The sequence below is a fragment of the Ailuropoda melanoleuca genome, chromosome 13 (genome assembly GCF_002007445.2).
Source record: "Ailuropoda melanoleuca isolate Jingjing chromosome 13, ASM200744v2, whole genome shotgun sequence".
NCBI classification, from domain to species: domain Eukaryota; kingdom Metazoa; phylum Chordata; class Mammalia; order Carnivora; family Ursidae; genus Ailuropoda; species Ailuropoda melanoleuca.
In genome coordinates this window covers 10,988,991-11,010,161 of record NC_048230.1, presented here as the reverse complement: position 1 = coordinate 11,010,161, position 21,171 = coordinate 10,988,991, and the positions used below count along the sequence as shown (strand labels likewise).

The following is a 21,171-nucleotide window of genomic DNA, read 5'->3' as shown; positions in this document are numbered from 1 at the left end:
CCAACTCTGGGCTGGAAGTTGAGGTCAGGTGGATCCTCTCCCCCTGTGGGTATCCTTCTCTCTGTGGACCCTGTCCTGCCAGGCCGAATTCCTGCTGCCTAGCTACGGAACAACCCAAGGAAAAAATAATACAGTGGGCTCTATCCTAGAGGTTTTTGATGTCTGCCTCCCAGCTCCTCACACAGATGAGAAGGTTCGTGTCCCCTCCTTGAGTGTTTATTAGAGCCTGGGGCTTCCTAACCCCTACCTAGCCCACTTGCCCAACCAGCTGGCTGAGTGGTGGCACTGGCCAGGGTTCAGCTTGGACTGGGGCTGAAGAAGCAAAGAATCCAGAGAGGAGACTCCCATCTGGGCGAATCAGGATTGGGGGCAGCCCACTGTTTCTGGGGAAAAGAGCTGTAGGAGGCAGGGTGGTAGAGTGGGAAGAACATGGGTAGCGGGGGCAGCGAGCCTGGGTTCTGATCTCTCTACTACCTGGGGGTGTCTCGGGCGAGATGACTGGTAATAGGACTCACTCTGGAAGGTGGACACGCAGCTTGCATGAGATCACCAGAGTGAGGGGCCTTGGACTGTGAATTCAAGCATCCTTGTCGATAGGGTCACTTAACTGGAATTTGGGCAATTTTGTGCCTTCCCATCCCCCTACCCCAGCTGCTTTTCTCAGCTCATTGACCAATCGATTAAGTGAAAGGCATCACAAGGAACGAGCAAGGTGCCATCCAGTTAGGGGATAGGATGTGAGCAGAAAATCCCAGAGTATACTTCCTTCCCAGGACAGCGTAGAAGAAAAGGAGCTTTTCTGGTTGGGAGATTCCAAGAAGGCCTCGTAAAAGAGGGAGTGTTTCTCAGATGGCTCCAACTGCCTGACAGGTGAAAAGCCTGGGGCCCACAGCCACCAAACTGCAAATAGGCTGCTTTCCTAGAGCAAAGTGTAAGTGACGTGAGACTGAAAGGGAGTTGTGGCAAATTCCTGGATTATTAAAACAAAAGTGCACTGTGTCAGGGAAGAGCATCGGAGGCTGAATTATTTGGAAAATTACTAAAATATTCTTTCAAATGCCTGGATCTGCTCCGCTCCCTCAAGGTGGCCCATTCCCTTTTCCCTTCCCTTCTAGAATAACAGGCTTACAAAAATCTCTTCTTCCTCCTCTCCCTCAGCTTGCCATCGTGTCCTTAACCCCATTTCCACTCCCCATTTCCACCTTCCACAAAGAAGGTGGTATAGGAGGAAAATTGGGGGCGGGGTGGAGAGAGGTGGTCCCCAAAGTGTCCTTGGAGACTGTGGAGGGATGGCCTTGGGATGGAGGTGTCAGAGGCACGTTGCATGCTTGGGTCCCTGAAGGCAGGTACATGGGGGGAAAATCCTTTTCTCTGCCAGAAATACTCATGTCAAGTAATTTACATTAAACCAGACTCACAACACTCTTCATTCTTTCCATGATACCAAAGGAAGGGGATGGAGTTTGGGTAGCAGAGGTGGAAGAAGGAAGGGGAGGGGGAGGGAGGAGGGAGAGGAGGAGTGAGAGGAGGCGGCGCCAGTAGCCTGCTGGCAGAGCTGTCTGCTTTATTTGTCTTGTTCCTGGAGCAGGCTGGCGGAGCCTGTCCCTAACCCACAGCAGGCAGCAGGCAGGAACACAGGCTAAAGGAAAGACAACTTGGGCCCTTTTCCCCTCCCTGCTTCTGGCTCCACCTCCCTCTGTCTCTCTGTCTCTGATTCATGATGCAAATTCCCAGGGGACTCCTAGGGCGCCTCTGTGCTTCCCTGGCGTTGCACAGGGTGCGTATGATTTTGTTTCTTCTCATTTTAGACCGAGCTTGGGATTTCCCATGCCCATTTACCGAGTGTGGCTTTGGTCTCCTTTGGGGGAGCCGGGGTGGGTAGAGAGCCCACACTACTCTCTCCTTTCATTCTTCCAGAGCCCAGCTGGGCTTGGTCGGGCCACCAATCCCCTATGGGAAATCTTCCAAAGGCCGGAACCTGTTCTCCCAAACCAGGTCCAAAAGGCTCTGAAGAACTTTAATTTCTACATGTTCACATTCCAATTAGTCCTTTCTGAGGTATCGCTACCTTCAGGGGCATTTTTGTTAACGAGTCCCTCGAAGGTCCTCAGCATTGGGACCTGACTTAGCCTTTTTGCCACACTGGGAGCAGGGGTGTTGATCTCCCTCTACAAATGGACGCCCGAGGCTCATGAACAGCGTGAACAGCCGAGTCTGGATTTGAACCCAGTTCTTCCCTTCTCTGATGCAGGGCTCTTTCCCCAGGGGCTGCGTGCCTTGCCTGCCCTCCCTCTGGGTTTCCTGCTTTCCCCTCACATCCAATCACACGGACGTTTTCAGGGTTCGAGCCCACCGTCGTGTCATTTTAATAGCCACACGGTGTCCCGACATGTTGCCAGATGGTCACTTCAGTCACTCTTGTTGGGTGAGAGGTGTCTCATTGCCTGGGTAGTAAATGCAACTGCCGCCCCTTTTCAAATTGCATCCGTTGTTTTCGTCTTCCCCTTACGGTCCTTGAGTGGGCTCGGCCCTGGCGCAGGCTCTGTGGCTCAGCCAGGGCCGGGGTGGTGGTCCGTGCTCGGCGTCCCGACCCAGAGTGCACTCCATGCGGAGATGGCTGGCAGCCTCCTCTCTGACAACGTCGTCATCTCCACCCAGAAGCGGTCACCACCACCCCTCTAGGAGCGGCCGCGGGGGTGCCGTGTAGGTTCTGTGCCATTGTGGTGTCGCCTGGACCCACTTCCCCCATAATAGCACAGCGCATCTCGACATTTCTCAGAGCCAGCACCACATTAAAAACCAAGGGCTGAAGTGATCCAGAGCATAAATCTGCCTCAAACATTGGCCAGGAAATTTAACATGAGCTGAATGGCCAATGTATCAATAGCAGGCTTAACACGGAACTACTAATGCATTTCCCAAAACAGGTACCAAGATTTAGAGACGGAACATGGTTAAATGGTATCACCATAAAGTTCAGTCTTTAGCCATAGTGCATCTGCTTGGTGTAAAGCATACATTTCATGAACCACGTGGGTAATTTGAGAAAAGGGATCAATTCTAGGAAGGGACACTTATTTCAGTTCCAGTGTAAGGGAGGCTTGCGGTTCAGGTGGTGAATGGGGATGGGAACACCTCTGGGGCGTGAGGCTCTTATGAACTGGCAAAGGAGGGAAGCAGAGGACATTGGTCACTGTGGAGGGATCAGGAAGGGGCAGATCTTTCCAAGTCAGGGGGAGGTGAAGGCACAGAGCAGGAAGGGACGTGCCTGGGGTCAGGAATGGATTCCTGGAGAGTTCCAAGCATCTGAGCCAAGCTGCCTCCTGGTTTTGCAAAGCATGGATATTAATAAGGGTGATTAGTAATCATGACGTGTGAATAATAAGGGGATGGTTAATTGTCCTGGGTATGATGAACAGCAGTCACTGGGAGAGGGTGGGGGAGTTGGGACCCCCAACACACACAGTCACGTGTGAACTGTTCTTGGCTGCTATTTATGGGTCCTCAAAGCCAGCAAGCTGAAGGGGTATCAGTACTTTTAAAAACGGAACCTAATAAGGCAGAATTTTAAAATTCATTTATAATTTCCCTTTATATACTATAAAAGGACATGTGTTCCCAGCAGAAAATTTGGAAAATACAGAAATACCAAGGAAAGAAACAAAAACCAGTATAAATATCTTGATGTATATTCTTCTAGTCTTCTGTGTGTACGTAAATATACCATAAACTATTTTTTAAAACAGAACCAAACACGATTGGATTATATTCTGCATGGTATTTGATAACTTGCTTTTTTTTTTTTAACTTACATATATTCATGTGTACTTCTCCATGGAATTAGTCTTTGAGAATATGGTTGTTGTTTTTTCTTAATGGGGGGAACGATATTTTGAGTAAGGAGGAGCCCATTTGAAAAGAAGTGCACCCTTTCCTGCCTCTTCCAGTTGGAGAGGCTGGGGATCTTCAGGACTGGGGGAGGAAATACGGGAGGGCAGAGTAGCTCAGTGGGCCCCTACAGATCAGGGAGTGGGCAAGGAAGGCGGTAGTGCTAGGAGGGGAGAAGTCTCTTCTGAAAACATACCGAACTTCTGGACTCCAACGTGGGGCCCTGCTAGGGAGCTTCCAGATGCCTGGCTAGTGCCAGGGTGAGGGAGGGTCAATCACGCTGCTGCCTCAGAGGTCTTGGGCTTGAGAAGGAGCTTACAAGCGGAGCCACAGACTCTCTGCCCCATGATTGGGCCACTGGGGAAAGAACATCTTCTGGCTGGATGGAGATGCGAGATTGAGTGTGATTTCGCCCTTCCTGAAAATGGGAAAGCGCCTGACAACAAATGTTGGCCTGACCCTCAAGGGCTTTCCCACCAAACACCAAGAAGCTTAGCTCCCCAGAGCTCTGAGGACATCTATCTTGACCTCTGCATTGCTTGGCACTCTGGACCCCAGCCTTCATGGACTGAAGGAGAGGGACCCCACAGGACTACTGCTGTGCATACTTGGCACTTGTTTAGAATTCTTAGGCAATTTGCATTCATTATTCATCCAGTCCATAAGTGAGAGTTACCCGCTATCTATCTCACAAGTAGAGTTCCCACGACCTGCTGGCTCTGCGGCCAGGGGCAAGGTGCTTCACCTCTCTGTCCTCAATGTCCTCATCTATAAAATGGGGCTCTTACAATGGTATGTAGCTCGGGATATTGATGGGAGGAATAAGATGAAATAGTAACGGCAAATTGGGCTTAGAACAGTGCTTGGGACGTAGTGCTCAGTACCTGTTAGCTATCATCCTCCCTGCCGCTTCTGTTCTGCGTCAGCCGCTGCAGATAAAGAGATGGGGGCGCCTGGCTGGCTCAGTCCAAAGAGCCCGAGACTCTTGATCTCTGGGTTGTGAGTTCGAGCCCCACATTGAGTGCAAAGATTGCTTAAAAACAAAATCTTAAAAAAGGGGGGAGCACCTGGGTGGCTCAGTGGGTTAAGCATCTGCCTTTGGCTCCGCTCTAGTCATGATCTCAGGGTCCTGGGATCAAGCCCTGCGACTGGCTCCCTACTCAGTGGGGAGTCCGCTTCTCTCTCCCTCTGCCCCTCCCTCACCCCTCCCTCTCATGCCCCACCCATAAATAAATAAAATAAAATAAATACAAACAGGTGACTAAGATGCCTAAGACTCAGATCCTGCTGTCAGGGAGTGAAAATCAGCTGCAGGAAAGCCCCCAGGTCTGGACAGTGGTCTCTGGGGGCCCCAAGAAGAGAGTGCCTCCTTCTGGGGGAGTAGGGTTTTTACAGGCAGCCCCCAACCCACCCCATGCTTGCTCCCAGATGTGGTTCCCCCAAGACATGGCTCCCCAAGACCTGGCCCAGTGTGCCGCTTTCTCAGCCTTTAAAAAGCGAGGCCAGCTCCTCCCCCCCAGGTCCCCTCTGCAGCAGAAGCAAGGAGGCTGTTTGGAGAGGTGACAAAAAATTAAAATTAAAGCTAAATTAAAAAGAAGATTCCCATTTCCTCTCCCCATCACACTTTCCACCTTAATTTTATCGCATCTTCCTTCTCGTTTTATTGACTTTTAGAAGCATTGCCACAAGATTTAGTGTGGAGCAGGAGGGGAGGTAATAAATGCGGACTCCTCTTCTCCAATTAATGCCGCCAGGGGGTAGGGGCTGGGGGAGAAGAAGGGGGCCGCCTCTAGGGTGTGAAGCCCCTAGGGGCAGGGACCATCCAAGACCACGGGGGGGGGGGGGGGGGGGNAACCCACAGGAAGAGAATAAAGCCCGAACTGTTCTAATCCGTCCAGAAAACAGAAATCAGAATTTACAGGCTCCCTTGGCTGGCTTTACAAACAACTCCAGAAATCTCCCCTCTCTCAAACTCCACCCATATTTCCTGGGACGAAGATTCCCCACCCACCAAACAGATCTTTATTTAATTTAATTTTATTTCATGCTCTGTTGGTGCAAGGCAGTTTTTCCTCCTCTCTCCACCCTCCTTTCTTCCTCTATTTATTTTTTTGCTGCCCCCCCATCTCTAATATCATTTTCACCCACCCACAGCGACGCTGCGTATTTTCTTCTGACCTTAATGGCCCCGGTTTCCCCTCAGTATTTAAGCGGAACAAGACAGAGGTAAGTGGCAAATAAACAGCGGTTCCTATTTACGCTGGCAATTTCAGTTGATCGTGGAGAGGCTGCCTTGAAATTAACTCTGCTGCTGTCGGCCGTGGAGGAATATCTGCCAGGCACGGAGAACCACTCCCTACCGCCCATTACAGCCCCTCCCGGTTATCCGGTTATCCGCCTGGGTGACACTGGAGGAGTGGGTGGGTGGGTGTGGAGAGCTGGTGCCCAAAGGGTTTCTTTCTTTTAAAAAACAGGCTCCTCCCCCTTCTTGGCCTTGGCCTTTCACCTCTATAGATCTGTGGGTCTCCCCGTGTGGTCTTGGTCAAGCAGTATCTACCAGGGAACTTGGTAGAAATTCAAATTCTCCAACCATCCCATCCCAGAAAACTCTGGGGGTAGGATCCAGCAATCTGTTGTTGTTTTGAAAACTTTATTGAAGTGTAATTCACATACTATGAAATGTATCTGTTTTAAGCATACTGTTCAATGTCTTTTTAGTAAATTTATTGAGTTAGGCAACAATCACCCCAACCCAGTTATAGAACATTTCCATAACCCCAATAAAATCCCCAGTGTCTGTGGACAGTTAATCCCTTCCCCACCCCAGCCCTAGGCAACCACTAATCTATTTTGCGTCTCCATAGATTTGTCTTTTCTGGAGGATCTTTTCAGTCTGGCTTCTTTTACTTAGCATAATGTTTTGTTAATTGTTAACAGCTTTATTGAGATACAATTCACATTACCTACAACTCACCCATTTAAAGTGTACAATTCAATGGCTTTTAGTATATTCACAGTCATCCAACTGTCACCACCATCAATTTTAGAACATTTTCATTACCCCCAAAAGAAAGCCTGTACCCCTTAGCTGTCACCTCCAAATTCCCCTATCCCTTCACCCTAGGCAATCACTAATCCACTTTCTGTCTCTAATAAATTTGCCTATTTTGGACATTTCATATAAATGGAACCATATACAATGTGGCCCGTTGTGACTGGCTTATTTCACCCAGCAGAATGTTTTCAAGGTTCATCCATGTTGTAGTGCGTGTCAATGGTTTAGCCCTTTTGATTGCGACTAGCATTCCATTGCATGAATAGGCCACATTCTGTTTATCCATTCACCATTTCACGGACTTTTGGGTTGTTTCCAGTTTTTGGCTTTCCTAATAATGCTGTGGAAATTCTGTACATAAAATTCTGTATGTGTGAACATAAGAAAGCTGTATTTTAATCTCATCTTGCGGAACTTGAGAACCACTGCTCTAGGCCTCATCCCCCATCTCTCTTCTAGATCTTTCCTTCGCTCTCCCATCTTCCTACATCAAGTGTCCTTCTTCCAGTAGTTTCCTTCTTTCACCCCCTGAGCAAGCATTCAGGCAGCGCTTACTGTGTGTGCTTGGTTTAGGTTAGGGTGGGCCCCTGGCTACAAGAGTATTGGTGCTTCCCACCTTCATTCCCAACTTCCCGAAGAGCAGGCCTGGGACTCCCTCCCGCAGAAGCCCCTCCCGCAGCCCAGCTTTGTCCATCCACCCACACCCCTTCCCTAGCTCCTCAGAGTAGACACGCAGGCCCGCGGGCCGGTCTAGCCCACTGGCGGGCGTGTGATTGTGTGCCTTTCCTTGACCTCTGCGGCCTCAGCTTGCTCAGCCGGCAAGTAGGTGCGCCGGCGCTGACCTGCAGGGATGCCTGGATGGTCACGGGATAGTGTGCGGTTGGTCTGACTACTGCTCCCGGCCCTCAGCACCACTTTCCCACTGAAGTAGTTTGGGGGCACTCAGTAGTTCCTTCCCCGGAACCCGGTGCCACGTCCTCGCCTCTCCGCTTCGGCAGCCGCCTCCAATACCGCCCCGCTCCGGGCCACTGCGCCACCCTTCCCAGGAGAGGAGCCACGCCTGGGCGCCCGAGGCCGTGGGCTCTCCCCAGCAATCTCTGAAAATGCAAGGTCTTTTGGAGCCACCGGTCCAGGCCGGGGCTCACCCGCGCGGAATGCGTCTCAGCCTGGGATGGGGCCTGTGTACCTCCACTGCCTCGTGCCTCAGGAGCCCTGGCTCGATGCCCAGACCCCCTCCCCGAATGTGACAGTGTCCCGTTCTCTCGGCCGGGTGGGAAACCAGCCCGCGCGTCCTGTCCCGCCCGCCGGGGACGACGTCTCCATCAATGCGCTCCGCTGCTCGGGGGACCTTGGCTCTCGGCCCTCGGCCCTCGGTCTTAGTTGCTCCCCTACTCCGTCCCCTCTCGACCCCTTCTCGGGGATCGCTCCTTTTCCTCGCCGGCACCCCGCCTTCCTCCTGCGCTCCCGGCTTCGAGCGGAGCGCGCGGGCCGCACCTCCCGCCCGGCGCTAAAGCTCCTCATTAGCGTGTTTGTTTTTATTGGACGCGCAATCACCGTAATGGGCGCCAGGCGCGCTAATTACAGCTATGAATATTCATAGCGCGGGGGGGCTCTCGGCGGGGGGAAGCCCGGGGGAGACGGGCTAGCGGCCTGGGCGCGGGCGCAGGCGGGGGGCGTTGGTCTCTGGCGCCCCGGAGCTCAGCGCTGGCTTGCAACGAGGGCCGAGCCGGGAGGGTGCGTGGGATCACTGCCCCGGGCTCCGCCCCGCTTCAAGCGGTCCCCGGAACCCCCAAACCTAAGCATCAACACCCCCCCCCCGCGCTGTTTCTTTGCTTAATTTTCGTTTCCTTTCACCTGGGCTGCTTGGCAAAGTAAGGATGTAGATTTGGGATCTAGGGATGGTCCCAACGCACAGTGCGGACTCCGTAGCGCTTCCTACTTCCCTGGCCTCCACCTAGGTCAGGGGCTCGCTCGGTCTCTCTCTCGGTGCTCTGTGTCTCATTTTGGTTGGGCTCGGTAAAGGGGAGCGTGTGCCTTGTGAATTAAGAGATTTAGTCACTTGTGGAATGACTTTATTTTATAGCGACTTCCTCCCCGACTGAGTGATGTTGCATGCATTGGTTGTATTTATAACTTAATAGCTTTTCTCAATTTTATTATACTTTTTATGATACTTGTGGCTTTATGGGACTTCATAATTTTTCTCAGATTCATTAAATTCAGCTGAGGGTGGAGCTAATGACAGGAGCAGGTACCGGATTACAAGATGGCAAGCGACTAGCAGGTAGGATGCCGCCCTCCCCTCCCCTCCCCTCCTCCCCTNGCATGCATTGGTTGTATTTATAACTTAATAGCTTTTCTCAATTTTATTATACTTTTTATGATACTTGTGGCTTTATGGGACTTCATAATTTTTCTCAGATTCATTAAATTCAGCTGAGGGTGGAGCTAATGACAGGAGCAGGTACCGGATTACAAGATGGCAAGCGACTAGCAGGTAGGATGCCGCCCTCCCCTCCCCTCCCCTCCCCAGGCGTTTGGCTTTTGCTAGCTGCTGGTGGTGATGGTGATGGGTCTGTGAGGTGATCTTGGCTTATTTTCTCATCTGGGGCCTGGGATTTCGAAGAGAACCTGCCTGACAGCGCCCTGTCCAGTGTTACTCCACCTTTGCTCATGGACTGCATCTGACTTGGGTCCTCTCATTCTTTCCATGCTAATTCCTAGAACCAGAGACACTTCCAGCCCAGATGGCCAACCTTCCCATTTTACAAATGGGGAAACTGAGGCTCGGAGAGAGGCTGTTAGAGAATTAGGAATGGCAGACCCATGTCTTCCTAACTCCCAACCCAGGCCTCTTCCTCCTGGTCGCTGCTGACCCAGCAACAGCTTCCTGTTCTTTATCCCTCCTCCCCCTAAACTGTAGGACCTGTTGAGAGCCTCAGAGGGAGGGTATCATCATAATGGTTCACAATATGGAGCACATGCCTTCTGTCCTTGAGTCTTCACAGTGGTCCTGCTAGACTAGCTGCTAGTGTTTATTTCCATCTTACAGATGAGACAGCAGAGGCACAATGAGATTAGAGCACTTGCTCAGGGTGATGCTGGGGTAGAGAAGGGACCAGGCTTCTGTACTTGGCAGTGACCACATCTGTGCAGTCAAAGCTCAGAGGACGATTTGCAAATTTTCGTGATGCCTTTTCTTTCTAGGAAATCTCTTTGTTGAGAGGAGGTGGGTAGGAAGAGCATATAGTCTGGAGGACAAGCTGAACAGGGGCTCTTCATTCCCGAGCTGTGTTCTTGGTTGAGGGAGAAGGTGGGAAGGCAGAGGAAGAGGTGGGTCAGCTGTGGGTGGACATGAGGCAGGTACCAGTGCCCTCCCCTCAGTGTCTCTGTCACCCTGGGATCCTCTGGCCTCTAGGAAGGTGGCAGCCACTCTCTGTGAGATGGATGACTTTAATCGAGTTTTAGTCCCCTGCCCTGCTCAGAGTCTGCCAGCGGCCTGTGGGCCTCTTCTATTTCAGAGGCTCCAATACATTTAAAAATAAAGAAATGCCAAACATGGTTGCAAAAATGTCATCTGATTTACATTCCACAAGTTAACACTTTTGACTCACAAAAGACGATGCGTGTAATTGTGCCTCTCCCAAAAGTCATTTCAAGACTGAGAAAATCATGAAGGTAAAGATAAGTTTGTGACATCAGGTTTTCTGTGTCCCCTGGTTTGTTCCCTGCTGTAACTCCCGCGCGGACAGTGGTGCTTGGCACACAGGACGCGCTCCAGTGTCTTTGCTGCTCCTCTGATGCAGGAATGGTGCCCTCCTGGCCACCCGTGGCCAGGACAGACTCCAGGTTAGAGCTGCAGGAGAAGCATCTTCTTCTTGCAACTGTGCTGGGGAGTCCCTGTGGCTGTCAACCTATCCCCATGTAGAGATCATGACAAATTGAAACCTTTGGTGGCTATGGGGCCAGAGTGCTGGGGCCAACCTGCTCCGCTCCCCCCACCTCTTGCCCCATACCAGCTTTGGTGCTGCCACACTGCTTTCCTTCCCTGCGCTTCTTCACGCGGGATCTGCCTCCCTCAGGGAGTCTTCCTGGGCTGACCTTGCCAACCCATAACCTCCTTACCCCGTTGCTCAAAGGCACCATCTCTGTCAGAGGCTCTGCGCCCTTGAACTGTGGACCTCAGTGGGGGAAGGAGCCCTGGAGTCCTTGCAAAGGGGCCTTCTGATTCCCACTTGTGCCTACTATTGCTGCCAACAGAGAGTCTGTCTTGTTTATGTCTGTGTTTTTATTTTTTTTTCCCCAAGAATATGGTGATGAGTAAAATTAAAATTCCTTAAAAGAATGGCACAGCAGTTAAGCGTCGGTCTGCCTTCGGCTCAGGGCATGATCCCGGCGTTATGGGATCGAGCCCCACATCAGGCTTCTCCGCTATGAGCCTGCTTCTTCCTCTCCCACTCCCCCTGCTTGTGTTCCCTCTCTCGCTGGCTGTCTCTGTCTCTGTCAAATAAATAAATAAAATCTTTAAAAAAAAAAGTGTGCCTGGATTTATGATAGCTTTGGGCCATTAGGCACTTCCTCCACTTACAGATGTTTCAAGGTAGAACCACTAACGTTCTCGTGAGGCTGGCGGGCTGTCCGGTAACTTTTGAATGGAGAGGTGGGCGATCCTGCTTCAAGGATGCTGTCTGGTTCTCTTTGCCCCTGTCTGGTTCACCACTCATGGGGCATGGCCATGTTGGGAGGTGTGTGTGCTCAGAAAGCATGTTCAGTTTTTTGGATGAAACTGGCGGAAATAAGCCCCTGGAGGGCAGTGGAGGAAAGGGTATGGCATAAGGGGGTCTGGGTTCGAATCCTTGCTATATCTGCTAACTGGTGAGTCATCTTGAGCCAACTCATGGCCTCCCCAAGCTTCAGGTTCCTCAGCTGTAAAATGAGTGGAATGAAACCCAGCTCCCTCAAGGGGTGGTGATGACCAGGAAAAAAAATCTTATCAATTATGAAGGGCCAAATCAAGTGTCATGTGTTAACAATCACCCTTATGATTTCTTCACATGCATGCCAGGGACACTCCGCAAATCTGTTGGATGAAATAGGAGACACAGAACGACCAGCCAAATGGAAAATGAACTGATCCCCCTTCCCTGCTGCCCCCCCCCCCGCCCCCCTGCTCCCACCTTGACGCTCCCCGTGGCTGGAGTGAGAGCGGAGCCCCGAGCCCAGCCCCGCTCAGTGCCTCCATTACAAAGCTCAGGTACATGGCCCTCAAGATGCATTTGTAATTTTTATTGTTATATCTTTTAATTTTATTTTGCTCTCCCTGCTGTCTTGCGCAGGGGAGATAGGGAGCTGGTATTTATGGCTGCTCCCGCGACCTACCTCTTAGAATGTATGTATCAGTTAATTTAATCTCCCCTGGTCTTATTTAAACTGTTTTCCTGATTCACTCTCTTCATTCTCCATCCACAACCCCTCCTCCCCTCTCATCCCAGCCTCTTTTCTGTGGCTGTTTCTGGGCTCTGTCCCTTTCCTCCTCCTCCCCCTCCTCCTCTCCCTCCTCTCCCATCTTTCTCTCCCTGCCCCCTTCTCTCCTCCCTCCTGCCTTGCCTCTGGGCCCAGCCTTTCCAGCCCTGGGTTCTGGAGGATGAAGAGGCCTCGTACACTGAGGTTGCTACAGTATTTTTCTGGTTTTTCTTGGTCTCGGTCTCTCTCTCTCTCTCTCTCTCTCTGCCCCGGTGCCTGATTGACATTTACAAATTACCCAGCTGAAAGTGTTCAATCCCTGACCCGCCTGTTTCTGTTCAGCAATGAGTGAGATTTGCAAGCATTTTGTCATATAATTACTGCAAATCCCTTGAAAATTTCCACAACAAGGCCAGATGAATGGTAATTTGGGGGCCTCGAGCCCCCAGTCGCCGCTGCCAGACCACAATGGTCTGAGGCCAGAAATGCAAACCAGCCCCATATATGTGTGTGTATGCATGCACGTATGTATGCATGCACATATGTATGTATGTATGTATGTTTTGGAGGGGGCTCCAGGGGAGGGGGCTCACTGGTCATTTTGTTTATTTCCCTTTGAGATTTCTGGGAAAAACTTGAACAGTGCAGACACACACACACTTCTCCACTTTCTTGCTTGTGGTATGCATGCTGTAAAATATTTGGATTGGGAGATTTATTTGCTTTACACGGGTGTGTTTGTGCTGATTTTATTGTATTGACTGGGTGCATTTTTTCTGCGTTCCACTACAGTTTTATTGTGTGCCAGTCTCGGGCATACATCACCTGCATTGTTTTCTGCAAAAATTACGCCCCGTTTCACTGTATCTTGATAGGACTTACTACATTAGTACCTAAGTGGGGAGATTTGCTGTTGCCATAGCTGTCTCACTGCCTCCCTGCCCGCCCCCCCGCCCCCGCCCTGCACCTGGGCAGCACCAGGCACTTTGGGCTAGAGACTTAGGCAGTTGGGTTTCTGTGGCTGCCCTTGGCCCCTGGACCTGGGGTGGGGGATGGACAATGGAGGAGGTGATTGAGTTGGCCATGGGGTCATGTGGTCATGGGATTGAGGGTGGAAGACGTCATGCCGAGCACTGGGAGGAAGAGAGGATGGGATCCTCAAAGAGGAGGATCCTGTTAATTTGTCTGTTTTTTGCCACCATTTGCTGGATTCATCCCTGGAGAGTGTTCGTGGCCTTTCATGGTCTCTCCTGAGGATTACTGAGCATCATAGAGAGCACGAGTTCCACACTTAGCATAGGCAGAGGGTTTGGCTGGTATCTTACGGGAGCGTTGTTCTCCCTATTTTACAGGTGGGGAAATAGTAGCATGGAGAGACGTGGTCCCTGGCCCTAGATCACACGCCTAGCAACTGGTGGGTGGAGATTGGAGTCCATGGCTGGTTGACACCAGGGCCTGCTTCTTGCCCCTTGGGGAAATCCAGGAGGAAGGAGGCATGTACCTGGGATGGTGACTTAAGGCAGGGAGGGTTAGAGCTGGAAAGGGTCTTTTAAACCATCTAATCCACCTCCCTGAAAGATGGGGAAACTGAAGCCTGGAGAGGTCAGGGCAAGCAGTCTGTTGGTGGGTTATTTTCCTTCTTCTCCTGCGACTGTTTGTAGGGTTGGGGTCTGACTTTTGGGTGTCTGTCTGGCCTGCCTGGCCACTCCACAGTGTGAGTGTGTGTGTGTGTGTGTGTGTGTGTGTGTCAGGCAGAGGGCAGGAGGAGCACGCCGTAGCCTGAGTCAGCGGGTGACATGGGTCACCTGAGGTAGGCCTAGGCCCCCTGTTGTTCCCCGAGATGGCTGTAGCCCTCCCCTCTCATTCCCCTACCCTGTGGTGCTTGAAGTTCCCCTCGTCTGTGACAGTGTTTTATGGGGGGCTCATGGATAGATTTGGATCTGACCTGTTCCCAGAACTTTCCCAGATGTCTTCTTATTTATACCCCCTTGCCCCGGTGGTCAGTGAATACAAAGGAAATGTAAAGGATTGATTTCAACATCTCAGCCCCTCCCCCCACTCCATACCACTTTCTTTTTTTTTAAGCCAAAGATTATATAATTAAATTAAAAGAAAGTGTGTCTTCTCACAAAGTGTATTTCCTCATGGTAAAGTCCCATTTTTGAGGCGAGGTTGTAATACCATATCTAGAAATGTTTTCCTTTGGGTATTAGCCGTCTCTTCCAGTTAATTGTTTCCACCAGCATATTAGGACTTGTAAGAGCAGCACCCGTCCAGGAGGCTCCCCTGGAAGCGAGCTGTCAGCAGCAGGGGTTGGGGCACTTCTGAGGCTGCGAGTCTGCCCAGCAGGCTCAGCGGGCGCCGGGGGGCAGCCCAGGGAGATGCTCTGGACACAAGGACCCCTGCAGGGGGGAGGCCTCTGCTCCTCAGCCCACAAGCCATGGCACGTGCTCTGCCCTCCTGCACGCACCTGCCTACACATGTGACCCAACCCCATGTGCCCACAAACACCCCAAACACATAGGCAGACAAACTGCCAATTTTAGACACCGACTCAGTTATGTGACCAAATGCAGCAGGCACTTTACATGGTGGGCACTGTTGCGCGCGCGTGTGTGTGTGTGTGTGTGCACATGTAAGATACATGATATATATATATATCTTCCCATCAAATTGAAATTGGCCATAGCTTCAGAGTCAAGAAACCAGATGCCAGCCTTCTCTCATCTGGGACTCTGTGTGACCTAAGGCAACTCCTTTCCCTCTCTGGGCCTAGTTCTCTCTCGGTAGAGGATTTACTGGCCCCAAGTCCCTGTGAGCCCTCCTTCTCTCTATGAGGTTGTTTGCTTCTTTCTCAGGGTTTCTCTGAAGGAGGCAGGAGGTGTCTCTCCCTCTTCCTGACCTCCAGCCCCTGCTCTGTCTCATGGCACTCGACGTGTCCACACTTCCTCTGGCCACTCTCGGTCCCAAAGGCCTTTCCTCCCAATACCAAGAGGCACGTGGTGTCCAGAGGAGGGCCCAGTGCAGGCCGTGAGCTTGAGAACGTGGGCAGTGGGTGAACTGACCATGACTCTTCCTTCTTCTCAACAGCTGCCAAGGGCATGACCAGAGCCTGAAATTTGGGTTTGGCCTAGAAGCTGTAAGGGGTCTCGTGGGTAACCCCGCTCCACTGCTGAACCCCTCTCTCTGTGGATCTCCGTGCGGTGGAACGGCGGAGATGGCTCATGCCACCAACTTGGAGCAGAATCAGCAGAAGCCCCAGGGTTGGCAGAGGACAGAGGAAGGAGGCGTGAGGCTATGGAGGAGGCAAGGGCCTGTTGGGAATGTTGGGGATTCTCAGCCAGAGAGGGTCACCTGCGCCTGCCCTGGGTTTCCCTTGACAATGCCAGAAATGGAAGTACAAATGTTTTGGGGCAGGTATTTGTATATGTGTGCTAGATGGATTTATATACATCGCCTCCTTGACTCCCCCTGAATCGCACCCTCAGTGGTGTGGGGGAGGAAGGGGGGAGCAGGATGGTAACCAGGGGCAACCCTCCTCTCCCTCCCTCATCCCGAGTTAGTGCCACTGAAGAGCTCTCCAGGGCCAGCGAATCACCCACATAATTATCCCTGGAGGTAATGGGCTTGGAGAGGTGGGGGTGGGGGTGGGCTAGGGGGAGGGAGCTCAGGATGAGGGGTTTGTTGAGGCTCAGGGAGCAGAGGGATCCATGGGAGGGGGACAGGGACAGGATATGGGTGATAGGCAGGTGTGGATCCCAGCTGCCAAGCCCTCCATCCCCTACTCCCAACAAGGATCCGATTTGAGGGCCGAGTTTGTCTTCTGTTGCGTAGTTTGAAACCTGGTGTGTGTGTGTGTGTGTGTGTGTGAGAGAGAGAGAGAGAGAGAGAGAGAAATAGAGGGTTGGGCCAAAACGAGAAACAAGTGTTTCAGATTCTGCTTCTCTTTTCAAACAGAAGTTCTTTCCTTGGAGGAAGGTGCGTGTGTGTGCGTGTGGCGTGTGCATGTGTGTGTTGGGGGGGTGGGGTCAGACTCTTCCCCTTCCTGGATTTAGTATGAAAACTATAATCAAGGCTTACAGCTTGCCACCCTCACCCCCATGACACGTTTCTATTTAGAGCTTAGCGGGACTGTGTGCGTGTGTGTGTGTGTGTGTGTGTGTGTGTGAGAGAGAGAGAGACAGACAGACAGACAGACAGACACACAAAGAGAGAAGGGAGCTAGTGAAGGGTTAAACTGAACGGGGCTTTCCAGGGCGGTGGGGAGGGGGCGATCTTTGAGGATGTAGCTAACTTCTGAGCACTGGCCCCAGATTACAAGGTGAGACTGAGACTGGGGAGCGACTGAGACTGGGGAGCGGGGTCCAATGGCTGGTCTATGTCAGCGTCTGGCTGCTTCTCTGCCTCCCGCCAACCCAACCCAGCTCCAGCACAAATTTGCATTTAAATAGAGATTTTTTTTTTTTAATGAGAAGGACCCAAGGGAGCCCCCAGACTATTAAGTTTTCTTCTGGGGGCTGTGCAGAGCCTTCTTCATTTGCCCCTCCACCCCAGCCTCCCGCCCCTCCTCCCCCAACTGTCATATTATTCTGTGGCCATATATTCCAAGGGCCAGATGAGGCCCCGGCTCTGACAATCTGAGGGCACTCGTGGGGACAATGGGGCCGGCGCTCTTGGGAAGATAGAGGACGCATAGTGCTCGACCCCGACACCCCTTCCTCTTTGTCTGCTGAGACCTGAGCACCCCACCCTTTAATCTCTCTCAGCTGGCTCTGGGTAGTGGAGGGGCCTGGACCGGGGGTCTTGCTGCTGTCTCTGGGCTGTAGGCGGCAGTGGCAGAATCCCATCGTCGTCATCACATTGGGCAAGGTGCCATTAATTAGGAGGCAGGAGACCTGGTTTGAGTCCTGGCTCTGCCAATCCCATTCTATGTAGTCCTGTGTAAGTCACTCAGCCTCTCTGAGCCTCAGTATCCTTATCTGTGGAATGGGGCTAATAACAGGAGCCTCCTTCTGGGTGAGTGTGAGGCTGAATGAGCTACCGTGGTAAAGGGCTAAGCATAGTACCTGGCACAGGGTGTGCCTCCAGTGATCAAATTGAGAGGATTGAGTGGAGTGAGATTTCAAGGAGCAAGTCGACGCTGTAGAGAAAGCAGGACGTAAAGTTGAGAGACCAGCGTTATTTTTCCTGCAGCTCTACTTATAAACTGTGAGGCTTTCCGTGCTATGGTTGAGATTTCTCATCTGTAAATTGGAGATTCTGAGTTAAAACTCACCTGAAAGTGTTCTCATGAACAGCAGGTGATCCAGCCAGGGCTCAGGGCCCCCGGCCCCCCGCCCCCAGTAGATTCTCCACTTTCCCTTCCACAGGGTGGGTGGGCCCGAAAGGTGTTCCAGGCACTTAGAAAATGTTTGGGAGGACTGGGGCCAGGGCAGACCCTCAGAGGTCTGAACCTCGAAGGGAGAGGCCCTCAGGTGTCCAGCGGGAGGAGCTTGGGGCTTGAAAGCCCTGGATGAGAAAGGAGGCCGGCTCTGCGCTGCTCTTCCTCCTTCCAGGGACAGCCCCTGATGGGTGGTGACAAGCCTCTGTGTGTTTGGGGGGGGGTCATGGGAAATGAGGTGTCAGCATGCGGATGGCTGATGGCTGAGGAGCTTGGGAGGGAAATCGCGGGAGAAAAGGTCAGCTTGGGCAGGCTCCCCCCACCCCCAGCTCCCATCACTAGTTCCGGGGGAAGGAAATGAGACATGACAGGTCCCTGGCCACCTGGGACGGGCTGAGAAGGGACACAGGGTGGGCACAGGAGAGGAAGTGTGTGTGTGTCACCTGTTAAGGCCGATTCACCCCTCGCCCCCAACCCCACATGCTGGCAGGCCCAGATCAGCCCTGGCGTCTCAACTAGCAGAGTGACAGTGACAAGTTCTTTGATTAGAAGAGCCTCTGAGGATGATTCCCCCACAGACTCCACCTCTCCCTCTTCCTCTCCTTTCATTTTTCCTTTCCTTCTTTCCCTTTCTCTTCCTCTTCCTCTTTTTCCTGTCTCAGTTTCTATTTCCTTACCTCTCTCTCTTTTTTTTTTTTTAATTTTTAAGGAAATAATGTCTCACAGGCAGAGTCAAAGAGTCCCTCCGTCAGGCCTGGCTAGCTCAGAACACACCTTTCTGTAAGAATAAGGAAAAGGTGACCCTTTGGGAAGCCCCAGCCTAGTGGGGACCATCCGTGGTGGTGGAGGGTGCTTTCTGTGAACAAGGCATCCTTCTGCCTGGTGACCACAGCCTCCTAGCAGTCCGTGGCTTGGCCAGTGCGGGAAGGCTGGACTTCAGCCCTCACTTGCCCCCTTGGGCAGCGAGCAACCTCCACCCCTGGCCCCACTCCCCCTCCCACTGGGCACCCCCTCTGTCCCGATGCATTTGGGCATCTTTACATTCATGGTTTTGTATTTGCTCCCCTTTATACTCCTTCTTCAGTTCCTTTCTCTTCTTTCTCCTCCTTCTCTTGTCCGAGCTCATCTCTTCCCAGAACAAGCCTTACACCTGTCTTGCATGTCTATGAGTCTTCGCGTAGCGAGTATAGTATGTGTGTATGTTGTATCTCCCTTGGGATGACTGTCTTCGTGTTGTTCTCTTAGGGCTTGGCATGTAGGAGGCGCTCAAGATCGTGTGACTGTCTGTGTGTGTCCATGTGTGTCTCTGTGTATCTCAGCTGTCTGGACCCCCAACCATTCCTTCACTGGAGCTTAGAAGGGAGAGGGAATCAGAAGGAGACCCCATGAGGTTGAGGCCCTGTGCCCTCCAGTCCCAACTCAGGCCTTTCCTAGCCTGTTGGCTCTTCCTCCGTGATACGCGGTTTTCCACAGAGCCCACAAGAAGGGCAACCTGGGGGCCGGCCTTGCCCTGCCTGCATTGGCCTCCAGGTAGGTCCCCCTCTACTACCCTCCCCTGGGCTCCTAAGGCCTGCAAGACCAGAGATGTGAGGGCAGGGGCGGGGGAGGGGGCAGAGAGGAGGAGGTGAGGGAGCCTAGGAAGCTGGGCAGGGGCTGGCGGCCCCTGGGACCCCTTTCCACAAGGACAGAGGCGGCACCAGCTGCTCCACAGAAGAAATATTCCCCAAAGTCAGAGTGGTCGTCTCGTATTTTAAGTGGTCCTTATTTATCACCGTCCTCCTGGGCTCCCTTTCGTGGCAAATGATGATAAAAGACAGCAGTGAGGGGGGTGCGGGGGCTGCTCCCGGCTGGCCCTGCAGCTGTCGGAGGTGGCAGCACCCGGGGAGGTGCAGACACAGCGACACATGGGCACGGTGACACACACACACACACACACCTCAACACTCATGCACAGCGGCGTGCACACACAGACGCACAATACCACACATGCCAACGGTGCGCGCACACACACGCACACACACACAGATTCAGCTACGACAATGACACGCCCACACATGCTGAACTCACGCATGGACGCCCAGCCACACACAGAGCTGTGAGCATCCGTGGTCTGACACGCGGCCAGGCACAGGTACGGCGATAGACGCACGCCAGCACGTAGTGTGCCACACATGTGCGCACTGACCGAACGAGTGGGACTCGCCCAGTCGTCACACCCACTGTGCAGATGTAGTCCGGGCCTCAGTGGGTCTCGCCGTGGGTGTTGCCTTAGGTGGTCTCTGCGTGCACACCTGCAGAGTAGGCCACTTCCTCTGCATGGCAGCCCGCAGACGTGTGTACGCACGTGTATTCACAACGGGGACGGGCAGATGCACTCAGAGTCCTGTTGGAGAAAGAAATGAACGTCAAACCGCACCTCTCACCGTGCACAGCAGGTAACTCAAAATGGAGCATAGACCTAAGCGTAAGGTGGAAAAACAATAAAGCTCCAGAAGGAAACACGGAAGAAGGCCTCTGCAAGGTTGGGGTAGGCAGAGTTTTCTCGGGGAGAACACAGTGATGGCTGGTGTGGTACAGTTGGAAGCACAAGCTTTGACATCAGAAAAGATCTCGTTGATTCCTGTTGGATTACGTAACAGGCTGCCTCCACCCTGGCTAAGTTACTCTCTTGCTGCGAGTCAGACGCCCCGTCCACTGAAGATATTAATACTACCTACCTCTCTGGATGCCTGCAAAGCCCAGAGAACAACTACAAGTGAAAATTAAAAGCTGTGACCTGCCATAAAAAGGTTGGCTAAATAGAAAAAAATCAGTTTTGTGTATTGTAATTATTCACGTCTGCCTAGGCACAGCTCCTAACTGGCAGTGCATGACCCCTACACCTTCCTGCCGAGGTGGGGGGGGCATGTGGACTTCCCTCCCCCGCATCCAGGGAAGCCCCCTCCCCGTCCCACACCCGTCTCCACATTAGCCGCCCAGTTGCCAATCAACCTCCCTCCCCAGCCTCAGCCCATTAGTACAGCTCCCTGGGGGAATCTATTTTTTAAAGGTTATTAGCAGATTATTGGTTCTTTATCAACCTCGGGGCCCCAATCTCCAATCTCCCAATGAAGCCATTGTCGCCTAATAAGAGGCACTTGATGATCTTGGCATGAAGGTAGTAGAAGGCCCGGTGGTGGGGGTGGGGCAGCAGGAAGGAGGGAAGGGTTAACAGCACCGCCCCAGCCCCCACCCCCTTGGTCCTCAAATAGCTGAACTACTGTATGTTGTAGTTTTCAACTGCAAATCATCTTTAATAGCAGACATCACGGGATGGCTCATTACATTAAGCTATTTTTCATGCTATCTGCTGTAATATCCTCTAATCCAATGCGTTTCAAATCAC

General features: G+C 52.3%; 1 protein-coding gene across 9 annotated transcripts in view; it reads left to right on the top strand.

Annotated features, from left to right (window-relative positions):
• The window catches only part of MRM1 (mitochondrial rRNA methyltransferase 1), a 136,846-nt gene that overhangs the window by 24,307 nt on the left and 91,368 nt on the right, over positions 1-21,171 (top strand). For 2 of the 9 annotated variants that reach the window (XM_034640410.1, XM_034640414.1), the window contains 2 exons: positions 6,043-6,114; positions 9,152-9,265. The exons of 4 other annotated variants lie outside the window; for them this stretch is intronic. In XM_034640410.1, coding sequence (XP_034496301.1) covers positions 6,043-6,114; positions 9,152-9,170 — 91 coding nt within the window. In that variant the 3' untranslated portion in view covers positions 9,171-9,265. Of the gene's footprint in view, positions 1-6,042; positions 6,115-9,151; positions 9,266-15,496; positions 16,024-21,171 lie in introns of those variants that run through there. 3 more of the 9 variants (XM_034640415.1, XM_034640413.1, XM_034640412.1) reach the window with 3 other exon arrangements.